This window comes from Plasmodium inui (assembly GCF_000524495.1).
Source record: "Plasmodium inui San Antonio 1 unplaced genomic scaffold supercont1.74, whole genome shotgun sequence".
Taxonomy (NCBI): domain Eukaryota; phylum Apicomplexa; class Aconoidasida; order Haemosporida; family Plasmodiidae; genus Plasmodium; species Plasmodium inui.
In genome coordinates this window covers 1-16,328 of record NW_008481908.1, presented here as the reverse complement: position 1 = coordinate 16,328, position 16,328 = coordinate 1, and the positions used below count along the sequence as shown (strand labels likewise).

Below are 16,328 nucleotides of genomic sequence, written 5' to 3'. Positions count from 1 at the left end.
GTTAAAATATGACTCCTGTTCGTATTCATGATAAGCCTCGTTTCTGTGTCTGGAGGTCTCTCTATGATCACATTTTATACATGGAAGAGAGCATAAAAGAAAAGGCAGGAGGTGGCGTAGGTCAAATGCAAGGTAGGATATTTTGGCCTATGTCCGCTGCGGACGCGTTTTGCTGGGAACATCTATGTGTGTCTTATTGTACCAAGAAGGAAGATTTCTTTATAAGTAAAATCTGATGTTTATTGAAGAGCACTACTTTTTTCGCGATCATCTTCCTGTGTAGCGCAAGCGTTATGAGAAACGTTAAAGATTAGTAACTGTGCAGGCGCATATTTATATGACTGCACACTCTAATAATTTTTCCTTGACCCTTACAATGGTACATATACTTATATATACATATGTATACATATATATTTCTATGTGATAATATTATCTTGATAAGTGGGATAACGCTAATATATTGCTTCTAAGTAGTTATGATAACAGACACGATACACGTCGGTGTACCGGAATGAGTATTTCACATTGTAATAACACACATATTACAATATAATGATGACTCTGTATGATTGGGATGTATGATGGGAGAGTCCCTGCCCAAAGTTTTCGCGTAATTCTTGTTGTTTCTTTTTCTGTTTTTTTCCCCTTCTGATACCTTCAGCACTACTTAACATCTCCTTTATTGATGTGTACTGATTGCCGCGTGAAAATATACTAGTGGACTGGAAGCCGACCTAAGAGGCAATGGTTTCTCACGATACAGAATTGGCTGCTATGAGACAGAAGCTGTGGATAACATTTCCGCTAAGTATTCAATTAATAATTAACTGAAGAACCTCATATTTATTCTTTTAGATAACATTGCGCCCATTGATGTGAATCTGGTATTCTTTACAGGATATCCCCTTTTGGATATTGAGGTCAAAGATTAGTTGAGCAGATCATGATCGTTTTAATGGAACTATTAAATCTGTCACTACATCAGTTTAATATGAATTAAAGAAGAGATCCATTTCTAATCAAAAGATTGAGGAAGTGGGAATAAGTCTGCGGGTGAATAGTAGAAGTTAAGCATTCTTCGCCTTACAATAGAATGTGGGGAGGACAAAATATTGCAATGACTATATTTAAGAGTTCCTCTTGTCTGGTTACAGGGGCCGTTTACTACTATAAATGTGCTAACGCGGTTTGATTAATTTGGTCCAGGGAATTAGATACTGTAAGCAGAATTTTACAGAGGAGGGGACAGAAAAATACCAGTATTACGTCCGTAGGTAAAGCGGCAGAGTATACAGCGCAATTAAAGTATGTTAATCGCAACAGAACCGGAATCGGTAGGGATTGACGAGAATAATCATGCACGAATTGATTGCGATTACTCCCAAATATATATAATACAAGAGCAGGCAATGATAGTGAAGGAATTGTGGGGGTGCTTATAATATATTACAACGAATACATCATACAAATTAAGAGAACCTTCCAGTATTGAATCATGAGGAGAAACTGAGAATAACCCACCTGAGTGAGTATAACCGAGTTTTCCATTCTGCATATCAGGAATTATAGTAAATTGAAGAAAGGACATACGACATTCTTCATTTGTAGGTGTTAAGCGAATTTACAGTATGGGTATGAACTGCAGATGCATCAATTCCAATAGACATAAAGAGCATATTGGCCCAAGAGATACAGGTAATTTACATCCCTCTATACATTGCTATGATTTATTGATAACAGACTATGTATTGTTCACCTCTTTCCACCTTACCATGGAACATATACCCATGGATCTATATATATGTATATTTTTTCCCTTTTATATGTGGGAATAGTTTATCAGTCACAGAAATAAGGGGTGTTAACCAGGTGGAATAGGATGCCCATATGGCGTCCTACGGGAGGGCAATACGAAAAGATGCAACCAAAGAAGAACAGAGTGGTACCAGTATTACACATTTCTACGCGAAAAGGACATATAGTTACCAGTATATGCAGATTCGGATTAAAAAATTATTCATTTGGCATAAAAATGTGCCCGCTAAAATTATATGACTGCTCATGGAGTCTTTTATCTAGACACATATAGAAGTAATATATTATTGAATTTAAACTCTTATGATAAGAGTTTTAATTACAGTTTGCACGTTAATTGTATGTTGCATACAATTGCGAGGGCTGATATAGCGTTTAAAAATTTTTATTCCTTCTTGTTGGAACTCCTATGAGTGCAATATAATAGAGATATGCAGATCCAATGGGCAATATTGTGAAATGGTGGGCCGTTGGGTTTAAATGGTTTGTCTCATAGTTACGTTATTTCTGTGAATGCCTTCTCATGCTCATCCTTTTTGGGAGTGTGTTTTTCGATTTCTGGATATCTTCACGGGCATTCCCCCGCACGACGCATTCTTCCTGTGTATGCTCTCTCATTTTTTTGCATTTTTATAAGTGTATTAATTCATATCGCAACTTCTTTGCATATCAATCCGCATGCTGCCTAGTGCTTGTCGATGCGCGCTCGTGTTGTATCATTCTCATGAGGGTTCTTTCCATGTTTCTGCATTTTTATGAGAGTATTTTTTCATGGCGCCTCCTTCTTATATATGCTTCTTCATGTGGCCAGATTTTGCAAACTTCGATTCACATGGAGTAATTTCGCGAGCATCGTTTCATGTTGCCTAATTTCGCGAACGTCCTCTCACGTGTGGTAATTTCGTGAACGTCCTCTCACTTGTGGTAATTTTGTGAACGCACTTCCACGTGGCGTAATTTTTGCGAACGTAGTTTCATGTGGCTTAACGTTGCCAAAGTGCTTCATGTGGATGAATTCCTGGAGTGGTGTTCTCCTGTTTTATATGAGTCGCACGGGGGCTGTTCTGTTTCGCTTGATTATATATATTACTCTATTTATTTTCTCCATGAGGATACACCTTTCTGCGGCATCGCTCTGACGAAAATTCTTTGGAGGGTTCTTTTATGATGACATTTTTCGCAGCACCTCTATGAAGATACCACTTCCCCTGGAATCTTTATGAAGATGCGTATATCTGCTGCATTTTTATCACGATTTTTTCTGTGTCGTTTTTTCATGATGATGCTTTCTTCTCCTGCATTTTTATGATGCTCTTCCTCCAGGTCATTGCGCAGTTCCCGTGTCACGTCACTTTGATGTGTACTGTTCCGCCGCGGTATCGTGACTCCCTTTCCTTGTGTGGCATTTTTCTAACGGTGCTCATATCTGACATGTCACTATAATAATGCTTCTTTGTGTTACATTTTCGCATAGCTACATCCTGCCTGTTGCGTTAATATGAAGATGCTCGTGTGTGTGGCATTTTTTTTCAGGATGATATTTCTTGTTGCATTTTTATGAAGTTCTTTTCTTTTATGTTGCGTCATCATCAGGTATCTTCCTTGTGGGGCATCTTTCTTCCCATGATTTATTTTACCGCGTTCTACCCTTTAATATATCATTTCGCTCGCCATTTTTATAGAGACTGTTTCCTTTGTCGTGTCACTATTAAGATTCCTGTGGGTGTTGCATTTTCTCTCTGACGATAGTCCTGTCCTGGGGTCTTGTGATGAAGTCCCCCGGGCCATGTCATTATGAGAATTTTTGCTGGTGTGATACTCTTACGAAGATTCCTTTTACCGCGTTATATGGATGATATTCTTCTGTTCGACTCTTTTATAAGAATGCCTTTTCTTTTTATCATGTTATTGCGATGGAATTTCCTCGCGAGGCATTCTTCTTATGAAAATATTTCTGTTCCGCGGCATTCCTTATGATCCTATTTTGTGCTTGCAGCTTGAATATATTGTTTCCTGTCACTTCTTGTATATGGATTCTGCCTTCTCCCGAGGCACCGTGAAGAGCTGTTCTTGTGTGTTATGTTTTCTACGACGATTTACCTTTTCGGCGGCATTCCGAACATGTCCTTTCATGTGTCAGCTTCTCTATGAAGAGATGGCCTTTCTCTACGGCATCGTTAAGATTCCCTTTTATTTTTCTTATGAAGCTTTTTCCTTTTCCTGGTAGCTCCCCGACGTTTCTCGGTTTGGTCCTTTTGAAGATGTTCTTCTGCCTCGATTATTGTGAAAGTGTTTCTTGAGGTCACATCATTGTGAAGAAGCCATTCTGGGTGCATTCTCGTTGATATCTTGTATTGTATGTCATTGTTTTTTATTAGAGATTCTTCTTCCTTAACATTCTGATGGACCTATTTTTCTTTTGTCTATGTGAAGCCATTATGAAGATATTTCCTTCCTTTGGCTATTTAGGAGGATGGCCACGTATGTGAAGTATAAATAGCCTGACCATACTGATGTAGTAGCATTACTAAACATGAATAATCTATCGAGGTGTGAGAGGGCACTCTTATCCCTGGTGTATTATTGCTTTAAAAGTCATGATGTGTATGGAATACTATTATGTGAAAAATAGTGTTACGTGGATAACACTGTTAATTGAAGTGCAGAGTCATGTCAAGGGTAAGGCTCTTTTGGAGTGTTATTGTAGGGAGGCTACTCACGGCTTCGTAGTACTGATATGTTCAAAGTAGTTACATGCTTATCGTTTCGTTCCATGGAAAGGACAAGCCTGGCTGGGGTACTCTTGCTTGCAGAATAATCATGTGTATATCTAAGGGAGGATCAGGGCCGGGAAGTACGTATAATACTGTTATAGGAAGGGTATTGATGTCCATGTACTAGTTTATGCGGCGGATTCAGAGTTTACGCCTCCATTATATGAGGGACATTATTCTATGAAGTGCATGCATATTCCAGTGAAAATATTGCCTGAAGATCATTGATCTGTCCAAATTTTCGATAGTCAGGAGTGCAGATGTTCCCATAGTACTGTTATATGAAAGTACTAATGGTTGAGCTATATGGCTGAGTCCGAGTGTTATTATACTAAAAGTATCATTACGTGAGAAGTGTCGTGGCAGGATTAGTACGATTAACCTGGGAGCATTATTATTCGAACAGAGCGAGTGTGCAAGGAGTATTCTTATATTAAGAGTACTTTTTTGAGAATAATACTTTTATTTGAAGAATCCTACCATTATGTATGAACTGGTGTACGATAATGAGTAGGAGAATCCCTGGAGTAGCATTATGTGAAGTGTTCCGATATAACGTTAACGGCTTCATTATAGGAAGCAGAGGATTGGGCAAATGGTGTTAATTGTCTGGAGTACTATTCTTTGAAGAATATTGCTACACCCAGATTACTATGATGTAAAGAGTACCTTTGTGTGTGCAATATTGACATTCTAGGAGTGGTATTATTAATGAAACACTATTCTGTGAAGTGCATGGATATTCCAGGAAAACTATTGCCTGAAAAATACTGATGTGTATTCATTTCAAATAGTGAAGATTGTGGAAGTTGTCGTAGTACTGTTATATGAATGTATTAATGGTTGAACTAGAATGATATTTTCAGAGTATTGTTGTTTGAACACCACATCTCCATAGAAGTAATGGATGATCTGGAGCAGTATTTCGTTAGCCTTTTTATGTGTGCGTAGTATTCTTATTTGCAGAGCACAGTTGACCTAAGATTATACAGGTTTCCAAAGCAAGATTATTTGAAAGGTTTCGATATACACAGAATACTTTTATATAGGGGACACTATTTTATTAAGCATGATAATAAATCCGTAATACTATGTCGTAAGCTAAATGTATGTGCCCCAAATATTACTTTGGGGTGGCTGAGACATTGGACGTTTCGTTATTTGAATAGATTCATTGTTCATATTTCACTGATGCCTTCTCATTTGCAGTACATTCTTTTTGAAGAGGTTAAAAACCCGACTGTAATATGAGGAAGTGACAGTTTTACAAATTCCTATGATGTATCAACCATAGCCTTTTTTGACAAAATGCAGTATCCTAGAAGTAGTATTATATACAGAATACCTTCCTCCCAGGAGTATCATCGAGGTTGCTAACCTTAATGCAACAGGAATAGCTTTGACAGAAGAATAAGAATCTCCATAACATAGGAACCACTTATTATCTTAAGAAGAGAGGGACACCAAAATGAAATAGCAGAATTAACCCAAATGAAGTTTCTGCATTAAGACTACTACAGAATTAAACAAAATTATCTATTGAACAGGCGAAGATGGATATATCTGGTGAAACCGTATAAATAACTTAAGCGTATCGGGAAACATGGGAATCCCACCAACCCCCAAAATACCACAAAGGAGTGGGCCGCTATACCCAAAAGAAAAAAGAAGATATATCCAATAATAGTACCTAAAATAATATCAAGAGCAAACAGACCATCCCGCAGGGGAGCAGATACCCCCCAAAGAGAAACACTTAAAATCCCCTATAGGGTGGAAAATAAGCAACAGCTAACCCCAACAAAAATAACGGGGGAGTTTATAAAGAACCTTCCTGTCTCAGAGCCATCCGAATTATTCACAATTAAGAGGAAGAATAGCTAACTAAAGGACTTCTTAACTATGTTAATTGGTCTTCTAGATTTTTTCCTGATCGTATAGAACCTTAGGATTCAAATTAGAAACTCTAAAATTTTATTTGCTCCCCTAGGATATAAACAAATCAGATCCCCTCTGTAATTTTATCCATGGAAATATATGAATGTGTGGACTAAACTTATTTCTTCCATGAAATTTAACAATCTTCATTAAGAGCTATTCTTTTTTTGTAAGAGTACAAGGGGCATTATCATATAAGATCTAGAGAGTTTACCACCTTCCCTGTATCAACACTTAGTCTAAGGCGTATCGCTTCTTGATCTATCCCAACTCCTAGGAGTGAAACATCACTATTAACTCCCTAGCAGGGTACTGGTGTATCATCCGAAGACAAAGTTCTTTTGTTACCTGTATATTCGGTGTTGGCGTAATTTCCAATATAGAACTTTCGAATCTTTGCTTAAGGTTCAGGAAATAGATTTATTTTTAATTTTTTCTATCAATATGAGGATTATGAAGGAGCTCCCAGAACAGCTCTAACTTAAATTTCAAGAGATCAACCCAAAATCTATAACTAGTGCTGAATTGCCAGTAATCGGTCTAATTCAGCGTAACTGAGAAGAATGAAAAGAACTGTTAATAAAGTAATGTCTCAAGAAGTCACCAACATCGCTTATCAGAAATGACCAGAAGCCCACTCCTGACAGGAGGAGAGGGATAGAACAATCCCCTGCCAAGAACCAAAAGGAGTAGAATTACTCGAGAACCCAACAACAACAAGGGAAGAATAAAACACTCGAGACGAAAGAACAGGTAGCAGACGCGTATCAAACCAGGAGTCCAAAGATACGCAGGCCCCCAAATGCAGGTAAAAGGACCACGCCAAGCAGAAGAAGGGAGGAGGAAGCAGAAAGGTTCTCAACCCGGGACCGGACAAGATAGGGGCTAGCCGACGCCGTAACACTAGTAAATAATAATTAGGAGGATTGAGCAGTCTAATCACCCCCCGCCTAAACTGATAATAGGAGGCTCTTATTGGGAACAGGAATTACCAAATAAGCAGAAGTATTAAACCACAAAGACGTATATAGAGGACAGTTAAACAATCAGACGAGAAAGCCCAAAAAACAAGAATCCTGAAACTAGGGGAAGAATGAAATAATTATAAACTCAAGCTTCAAAATGCATCCACCCCCAACCACGAAGTGGGCAAACAGAAGGAATCCACACCCGCTGAAGCAGAAGAGACAATTAATGAGGCAAGCTCAGAAAGTAATAATCTCATTATATTTAATTCAAAAACAACCATATTTTCCGCCTAGAGTAAGGAATAACCCACTAACAAGGTGTTAGGAGTAGATGGCTTATCGGGGCTCCGGTGAAAACAAGGCAAGCCTCCAAGAAGGAATAATCTGAAGCAGACAACTGAACTCCTGATCAACCCAACAATCAACAAGACACGGAGTATGAGGACAAATCACGATCCTGAGGCTAAAACAACCAAGCGTCTCAGATCCGGGGAGATAGGACTCTCCACAAACTAATTCAAGACAAGGGAAAAGAAATAAAGGCGCCAGGAGGGAAAACTAACCTCCAACTGCAAAAACCTCATCAAATATCAAAAATCAACTCTAAGATGGAGTTAAGTTCAAAAATTCCAGTAAACAGCAGAAAGTCAGGATGATGCCAAACCCCCACCCGAAGAAGCAGGAACAGGACAACAGAAAAGGAAAACCCAGCCTAGGTTCAGACAATACCACAAACCCCAAAAAATAAAACCCAAACCTAAACACTAGCGAAAAGTCAAAAACTAAACAGCCCCGGTCAGGAACAAACAAAGAAAAACAGGCAGCAAACAAAACACAAAAAAACCTGCCGAATAGAATAAATAGGCCACAACCCCACTATCAGGAGGTAAAGGCTTACCAGAGCAAGATGTAAGCGAGAAGCCCCCGAAGAAGTAAGTCATTCAACAGTTGAACAGGCCGATAAGAAAGCCCAGTTATTCGGTCGCAAAGAGACGTAGGGAGCAAGGGCAAGGTTTTAACAGAACCTAACAGACAAACAGAGGATCCACTCCCAAACCCGAAAAGGAAGAATAAACAGCCAATAACCAAAGAGAAACGGCCCCCGAGATCTCCCGAAAAGGCGGAGACCATCAGAAAAAGAGGGCAAATTCTACCAGAAACGTGGAATCCACAACCATCAGGAACTCTCAATGTAATTCCAAGCCTTGACCAGACCAGGAACAGTTCCCCCTACCCACCCTAAAGTCAAGGAAAAGTCTAACGCGGCGCTACCGCAAACCAATACAAGGCAAGACAAAAACAGGAAAATACTGCTCGTAGCCCTCTAGCACCCCACAGAAACTCACAGACGTATCATCACAAGAAAAGAAAAAAGGAAGCGAATACCGAGCGTGTCGACTATCGGGATTCTTAACCATGGACTCCCAATCTCAAGGAAAGATAGAACTAAAGGAACAGCCCCGACCGAAGACAGGGGCTGAGCTCAAATAACAAGAAAAGGAGGACGCCAGTAGGAAGGTTACTTCGCTGTTAGATCAGCTCCACGAGGACGTCACAACGGATCATAAGAAGAATAGAGGAGGAGCATGTCCAATTCAAAGGAAAAGCAGAACAGCATAAACACCAATCGAGTAATTAGATCGAGAGGGCAACAATCAGAGGAAACTCGCCAAAGCAGGCCAAGAGTAAGGGGAAAATCGTGACTGTATTGAGCTTGTCAAGGCGTAAAATGGAAGGAGAGGAGTCCCTGAACCAGGAGGAGCAGAAGGGACAAGGCATTAAAGAACAAGATCACAGTTAACTGACCCACCAAAAATAAGAGGTCGAACGGCTCGCCCCTTCAAGACGCATGGCATCTCAACGAGGAGGGAACAAATAAACCTGAAGAAAAGGAACCGAAATGCCTCGGCACACCCAAAGAACCCCAAGAGTCTAACAGGAACCAAATAAAACCCCAAAGTCGCCTTAGAAGCAAGGTCACAGCCTCAAAAGACGGGTCCAATGGGAGGACCCTGAGGCGGAGGCAAACTAATTCAAGCCCCGCTAGGCAGTCCTGATAGGCGTCTCAAAAGGAGGAGGGATACCTCCGTGAGGAGGAATACCCCAGGGGGACCCAACCTCGAGACCTCCTAAGGGAGAGGCATTAAGAACTAAACAAACAACAGGAAAAGGGAAGCTATCAAGAGACAGCCAAAAAATAAAAGAACAGACGGTGAAACGAGGGAAAAAAGGTGGACCCTCCTAGGGGGAACCAGGTAACATAAGTCACAAAAAACGTAACGTTGCCGCAACTACCCAAAAGGAGAAACAGAGCAGATCAGTATAGGACAGCAGAAAGAGGAACCGTGAGGGACACCCAGGCAGTAATATCTCCACAGCACCCGAACACCCAAGGGGAAAGGGGAACTCACTGGAAAAAGAAACTGGAGGACAGGGGGAAGATCGCGCCAAGGGAGGAAGGGGGCGGCGCGGACAAGAGATCCGCAAAGGAGGGCAGGCAGATTAGAGGAGACCACTGGAAATGAGCGATAACACAAAGGAAAAGAAGCGGGGCTTAAATGACAGAAGAGCCGACAGCTTAGAACGGCAGAGGAGGAAAGAGCCCCCGCCGCCCAAGGCAGCCGTCAGGAACACGAACACGGCCTACCAGGAGGGCCAAAACGGAACCCAGACCCAACGACCTGTGACAAGAAAAGGCTATACGGTTCAGAGCAGGGAAAATTCGAGGTGAGGCGGAGGGTTAACACAAGGACGGGGGCCCCAAGGGGGAGCAGGGAAGAATTTCCCAGGCTCAAGGACGCCGAGAAGAACACCGCTGAGGAGGCCGACGGCTCAGAACAGGGGGGGGAAAGAAGCCAGGGCGGCAAGATTAAGACGCGGCGAAACAGGGGCAAGGGGGGGAGGCCCCCCCGGGGTCGAGAAACAGAAGAACATGTCACCACGGGGAAGGCGGGAAGAAGAACAACAAAAGCAAAAAACTAAGCAACAACACCGAAGCATCACCAACCAGCCGTCACTGACCCCAGGGCGCGGACAAGCATGGAAGACGAGGAACTGGGAGAAGGAGCAGGTTCCGGAAAAGGGGGAAGGCGTCATAGGAGCAGGAGAAGCCAGCAAAAACAGGGACGGGCCCCACAGAAGGGAGAAGAGAAGAGACCAAAGTGGAACGAATGGCGTCCTTGCAAATAAGTGCCCAATGGCGTAGGCCGAGCCAGGGACGACCCAGTCACCAAAGCAGACGCCCAACAGGGGTACCGGCCCGGAGGAGGGCAAAGGGAGGGATGGGTAAAGGAGACAGGGAGAGGAGGACTCCCCCAGGGGGCATTATAAAATAGGGGCCACGGGGGCGAAGTGGGGGGGCACCAGGGAAGATCCCAGCAACTGACCCCAGGAGCAGAGTACGAGAGAGCGAAGCAAGGCTCCGAGGCAGGAAAAGGAGAGGAACAAAAGCCTCCAGGGAAGGATAAGGGAGAGACCTCAATCTAGGAGGGCGGACGAGGGGGACCAACGCGAGAACGAGACCAGGCCGCTCAAAGGGAAGGACAAGGCGAGGGGGCCGAGACAAACAAAACAGAACAAGGAGGGGCCCAAGCCGCAGAACAAAGGGGGGGGAGAAAGAGACGGAGAAGGCTAAGGAGAAGGGGGGGCTTATCAGGTCCCAGATACGAAGGGAATCAGCGGAAGTGGGGCAACAGGGGGAACGGAGCGGCGACAGCAGGAGGTGAAGCTTCTGTGGGGTCGAAGCGGACCAGAAGCGGCCAAAAGAGCCACACAGTAGGAAAACCGAAGAATCCGCGGAAGGGGCGTCATAGGGCCCCAGACCAGAATAGACCGAGCGGGGGCGTAGCCTCAAAGGACCGGAAAACGGAGGAATAAGGCAGCTCTGAGGACGGGGGAGGGGAAGTCACCGAAGCCGGCGCCGCAAGGGGGGAGACTCCGGAGGGGAGGGGGAGATTGAGATGAGCAACAAAGAACAAAGGGGCCGAGCCTAAGAGCACGGCATTCCAGCTGGTGAAGGAGGAAAATCAGGACAGCAATCTCTCGGTCTAGGGAACACAGGCAATGGACCGCGGTCAAGCATAACAAGGAGGCGGAACAGCTGAGAATGACCCAACGATCCAACGGACAACCCCCAGGCAGAAAATCGGAACAACAAGGGAAGAAGAAAGCCGAAAATGCAAAAACTTCACAGCTATATGTTATCTTTAGAGGAGGACAGCAACAAGAATCCGCCAGGGACGACAGAGCAGTATACAGCCAAGAGGCTGACAGACCTAAAGAATTGCTCGGGCGAGAAGGTGACCAACGTGACAGGCAGATGGATGTCAATGGCCAACGGCCCAGCAAGCATTCATGGATGGACAGCTCAGGCGGCTAATATCATATGCAAGAATCTGGAGCTATGGTTCGGGAATTTACAAGAGACAGAGGGAAGCCCACCTAAGTGGACGTATACCAAATGTACCGCCGATAACCTGGAGGTAGAAGGGTCAAAAGGCACCACCACAGCCTGCCCACCTAATCCTAACCACAATTATTGGAGCGGTCTTGGGTTTAGCACAGAACTTTCAGGAAACAAGCGGGAACATAGGAGCCTGATGATTTGCATGGATGTGATATCAATCCTTCTGACAGTTTATAATAATGTTAACAATTGTCAAAACCAAGAACTTTGCTATAACAACACTCTGGTATGCGAGGCATTATATGAATGGTATAAAGAATGGGGAGGGGAAAAAGTAGCGAAGGAGATTATGAAGTTTTTATTTTCCAAAGGAGAGAGGTCAGTTCGCGTGAGAGGACAAGAGATACAGATAGAGAGAAGTCCATCCGAGTTTTGGGCTAAGATCCTAGGAATCAAGGGATTAAGAATCGCAGGATTACAATGCCAGGCAACAGACTGGCCTACTGACAACTGGAACATGACTTGTCTACATCGGTCCAAAGGCGACAGTTGCCAAGTAATGGGGGACCAAGCTTGGGAGGAGTATGAGGTAATTAAGACGAGAGGATAAGAGAGAACGAGAGAAACAACAACTGCCTCGCAAACAGCTAAACATCGGCAGCCGGCTAGTACTCACCCGGCTAGGATACGAGACTTCAGCCGCAGCACTGGCAGAAGCACGGTGCCGGAGCAGTAATAAAAAGAGGAAGGCTCCGGAGTCCAGACTCCGAGGACCGAGCAAGGTCCCAGCCATCCGACCGGGCTAAAGAGTCAGCAGACGACGAGAACCTCCGAGGGAACCTCAGACCAACCCAAAAAAACAGGCCCCGGGTTCACTGTACGTGGAGATTCCAATCGCCAAAGAGGTAGGAAGGGGAACAGTGAATAATCTATTACATACATCTACTGTTTTTCCGCAGAGACAACAACGGGCCCTGCAAAAAGAAGTTGAGAAAAACTACGACGGACTCCAAACCCGAGACCAGCAAATTACAGAGGCGATTGGACAAGTGAGAAAAACGGGAAGTGAGGCAGCATCAATCCTGGGCAAAACCGTAGCAGCAGGAGGGGTATTGGTAATTTCTATCCCGTTTGGGTGGTATATCTGGAACCGAGTCTTTAGGGCGCCGGTGGTGGAGTCCTCCAGGAAAGTAAAAGTGGGATACGGGACTAGATGAAACATGCAAAAAGAGTCATACACCCCCAACAACTTCGACTGACAACCAAGAACCCCCCCCAAGAAACGCAGGGTACAGAAGGGGCACGACATCACCGAACTGGGGGTCATAAACCATAAGGCCGAAACCCCCACCGATCCTACGTTCTGAGGAGGGGGCCAGGTACTAAGGGTTTACTGGCTGACAAGACGACGGGAACACCCAAGGGAAGGGGGGAATCCACGATATTTAAAGCAGCAGCCACAGGCGCTCCGACGGCTAGGAGGAGAGGAAATCACTCCGCCGGTCTCGGATTCCAAGGAGAACTACCGCAAAGGGGGAAACGGGCACACGACATCTCGCGCAAGGGGGGGTGCCAAGGGGTTCAGACGTCATTATCTTTCCAGAAGTAAAAACTGTACCTGACTCAGAGGAAGCGACTTAAGGAACTCAAAACCCCAAAGGCGGTCAATCAGATAAGAATCCAAGGGGAAGCAGCGATAGCGGTCGAACATTGCTCGGGCCTGAATAGCGAAAAATGACCCAGAGGAGAACGGGCGTTGTGAGGACAACCAACTCAGAAACAGCCACTAGGGTAGGGAACCACCACACCTCCTAGGAGGAAGTAAGGGGTAGAAGTACATGGGCCGGGCAAGGGGTTGGACGTGCACTCTACAGATAAGGTTCTACCTGTGGAAACCAAGAAGGGGGAGGTTTGGCGCTTCAGCCTGAGCTTCGGGGGTTGCAGAGTATAGGTAAGAGGATGAATTTAGGATTTTTGAGTGATGCCTGAATTTTGGGTTCAGGCGCTTGAGGATACCCGCAGTGACTTCTGAAATCAGGGCTTTAGGATTCCGTTCACAGATTCCGAGTTTACCGTCCACAGCCTTGTTTCGGGCATGGGGGGGGATGAAATTGGGGAGTGAAGTGGCGGGGTTAAAGGATTCAGATTAAAGTTTAAGAAGCAACAAGTTGACGCCAGGATTTTGGGGCTTGCCCCCCAACGAATACTGCCTTGTTGGTGTAGCATCGGGAACTGGGTGTCGACGTGGGCAGGATAGGAAATTGGATTAGGGCTCCAACGGGTAACTTTAGGTTTCACGTTCGTTGTTCGAGGGTTAAGGTTCGGGATGTAGCGTTTAGGTTTTAGGGTTTAGGGTTTAGGGTTCGGGGTTCAGGGATTAAGTTTTAGGTTTAGGGTTCAGGGTTTAGGTTTTTGTGTTCAGGCTTTACGGTTTAGGTTTCAGTGTTTAGGGGTTCAGGGTTGAGGTTTCAGGGTTCAGGTTTTTGTGTTCAGGGTTTAGGTTTTACGTTTAGAGGTTCAGTGTTTAGGTTTAGGTTTAGAGGTTCAGTGTTTAGGTTTAGGTTTCACGGTTTAGTGTTCAGGGTTAGGTTTTACGGTCTAGGTTTTAGGGTTTAGGCTTTCACCTTTTGGTTTCTGGGGTTAGGGTTTACGGTTTCACCTTTAGGTTTCTGGTTTACGGTTCAGGGTTCAGGTTTAGGGTTCAGGGTTCAGGTTTAGGGTTTAGGGTTCAGGGTTGAGGGTTGAGGTGTCCGTGTTTAGGGTTCAGGGTTTAGGTTCAAGGGCTCAGGTTTTAGGTTTAGGTTTACGGTTCAGGGTTTACGGTTCAGGTTTAGGGTTTAGGGTTTAGGGTTCAGGGTTTAGGGTTCAGGTTTAGGGTTTAGGGTTCAGGGTTTAGGGTTCAGGGTTCAGGGTTCAGGGTTTAGGTTTAGGGTTCATGTTTGAGGGTTTAGGCGTTAGGGATTAGGCATATTTTTATGATTTGAGGCTTAGTTTTTATGGTTTAGCTTTATGGCTCATCCTTTAGGGGTTAGTTTTACCTCTTGTCCCCAGAGTCGTTCGATTAGGATTCATTTGTCACGGCGTCAGCCTCTAACATCCAGCTTCCAGCTTTAGGTTTAAATCTCATGCTTTAATCCTCAGGTTGATGGTTTTGGGCCTACGGTTTATGGCTCAGGGTGTTGGTTCATCTTTCATGAGTTGTGGATTAGGTTCTAGATTCTATTGATTCAGGATTTAGGATTTAGGTCTCAGGGGGCGAGCTTCTGTTTACGGTTTAGTTTGCTTAGCATTCAGGATGTCTTGGTTTCCTGTCCCGGATCGGAGTCTATATTTCTGGATCTACTTCGTCTGGGGTAGTGCGTAGCTTATATGTTTCATTTGTCAGGATTTAGGGACTTCTCCTTATACTCCGGGGTTAAGATTTCGACTTATTGTCGTGGGTTCAGTTTTTCACATTCAGTTCTTATGGGAGGACTCTGTTTCTTCTTTTTTTTATTCCTACTGTTGTTCATTATTATTTATGTCCATTTACGCTAACGAAAGGTGGTATCAATATACTTGGTGACATATCCTGATGAGATGCAAATATGATGGAGTTGCAGTTCTTAACAAGAATCATACGCGAGCTTCTATCTGTATGCGATGAATTAGAACCATCTTCTCCTATAGGCCTATACCTCTAAGGAAAATATTCGTATCGTCATTTTATATGTTGACTTTTCTTCTATTTTGTCTTTTCCAGTACATAATGGGAACCTGGAAATGCCTTGACGCATCAGATGAGGTTTTATTTATAAGACAGTACTCTCTATAATTTACTCTAGACATATATTTCCTTTCTATTTTATTGCAGTGATTCTTTTGCTTTCGAGGATTAGTCTTCTGAGGGGTTTGTATTTTATATTTTAATTTTTAAGGAGGACATGGCAGTTATTAAATAAGCCGAGGCTATCTACTTTCTGAATTAACTTTTCATCTTTTTATATTAAGATAATGATAGTAATAGAAAATGACTCTATTTGAGTGGTAAATTTTCTCTGTTTTGATAAATTTATAATATAGAATTCAATAGTAAATCTGACTGTAATATAACATTTTAGATATCTCTTAAGCAGTCAAAAGAGGAGCAAGTCCATAATAAGATCATTTTTTCTTTCTATATGAGAATTCTGTACTCCATACAATTCATATGTAAATATTGCTCTTACGGAACTGTGTTGACGTCAGTTGAGAGGCATATGAAGAACAGAGATGAATATAATTATTACCGAAGACAAAGAATTACAACTGTTACCGTTATAAATTATGGCATCCCTTATGATATGAGCTATGATGTATAGACGAATTTATCATATGCTGATAATCACTGATATCAAAGTACAAAATTCTGATTAATACTACGAACCCTTCTGTCCTTATTTTAAA

General features: G+C 43.4%; 4 protein-coding genes across 4 annotated transcripts; all 4 read left to right on the top strand.

Moving 5' to 3' along the window:
* Positions 1 to 10,019: 10,019 nt before the first annotated feature.
* C922_05450 (hypothetical protein) lies at positions 10,020 to 10,229 on the top strand (the record flags this gene model as incomplete). The annotated part of the gene is made up of 1 exon (XM_008821021.1): positions 10,020 to 10,229. One exon carries the CDS (start codon positions 10,020 to 10,022, stop codon positions 10,227 to 10,229), a length of 210 nt encoding a protein of 69 aa, XP_008819243.1.
* A 201-nt stretch (positions 10,230 to 10,430) lies between these two features.
* Positions 10,431 to 10,703, top strand: C922_05449 (hypothetical protein; the record flags this gene model as incomplete). Its single annotated transcript, XM_008821020.1, has 1 exon — positions 10,431 to 10,703. One exon carries the CDS (start codon positions 10,431 to 10,433, stop codon positions 10,701 to 10,703), a length of 273 nt encoding a protein of 90 aa, XP_008819242.1.
* Positions 10,704 to 11,673: 970 nt separating this feature from the next.
* On the top strand, positions 11,674 to 12,513 carry C922_05448 (hypothetical protein; the record flags this gene model as incomplete). The annotated part of the gene is made up of 1 exon (XM_008821019.1): positions 11,674 to 12,513. The coding sequence occupies one exon, from the start codon at positions 11,674 to 11,676 to the stop codon at positions 12,511 to 12,513; it is 840 nt and encodes a 279-aa protein (XP_008819241.1).
* A 3,550-nt stretch (positions 12,514 to 16,063) lies between these two features.
* Positions 16,064 to 16,243, top strand: C922_05447 (hypothetical protein; the record flags this gene model as incomplete). Its single annotated transcript, XM_008821018.1, has 1 exon — positions 16,064 to 16,243. One exon carries the CDS (start codon positions 16,064 to 16,066, stop codon positions 16,241 to 16,243), a length of 180 nt encoding a protein of 59 aa, XP_008819240.1.
* Positions 16,244 to 16,328: the final 85 nt, after the last annotated feature.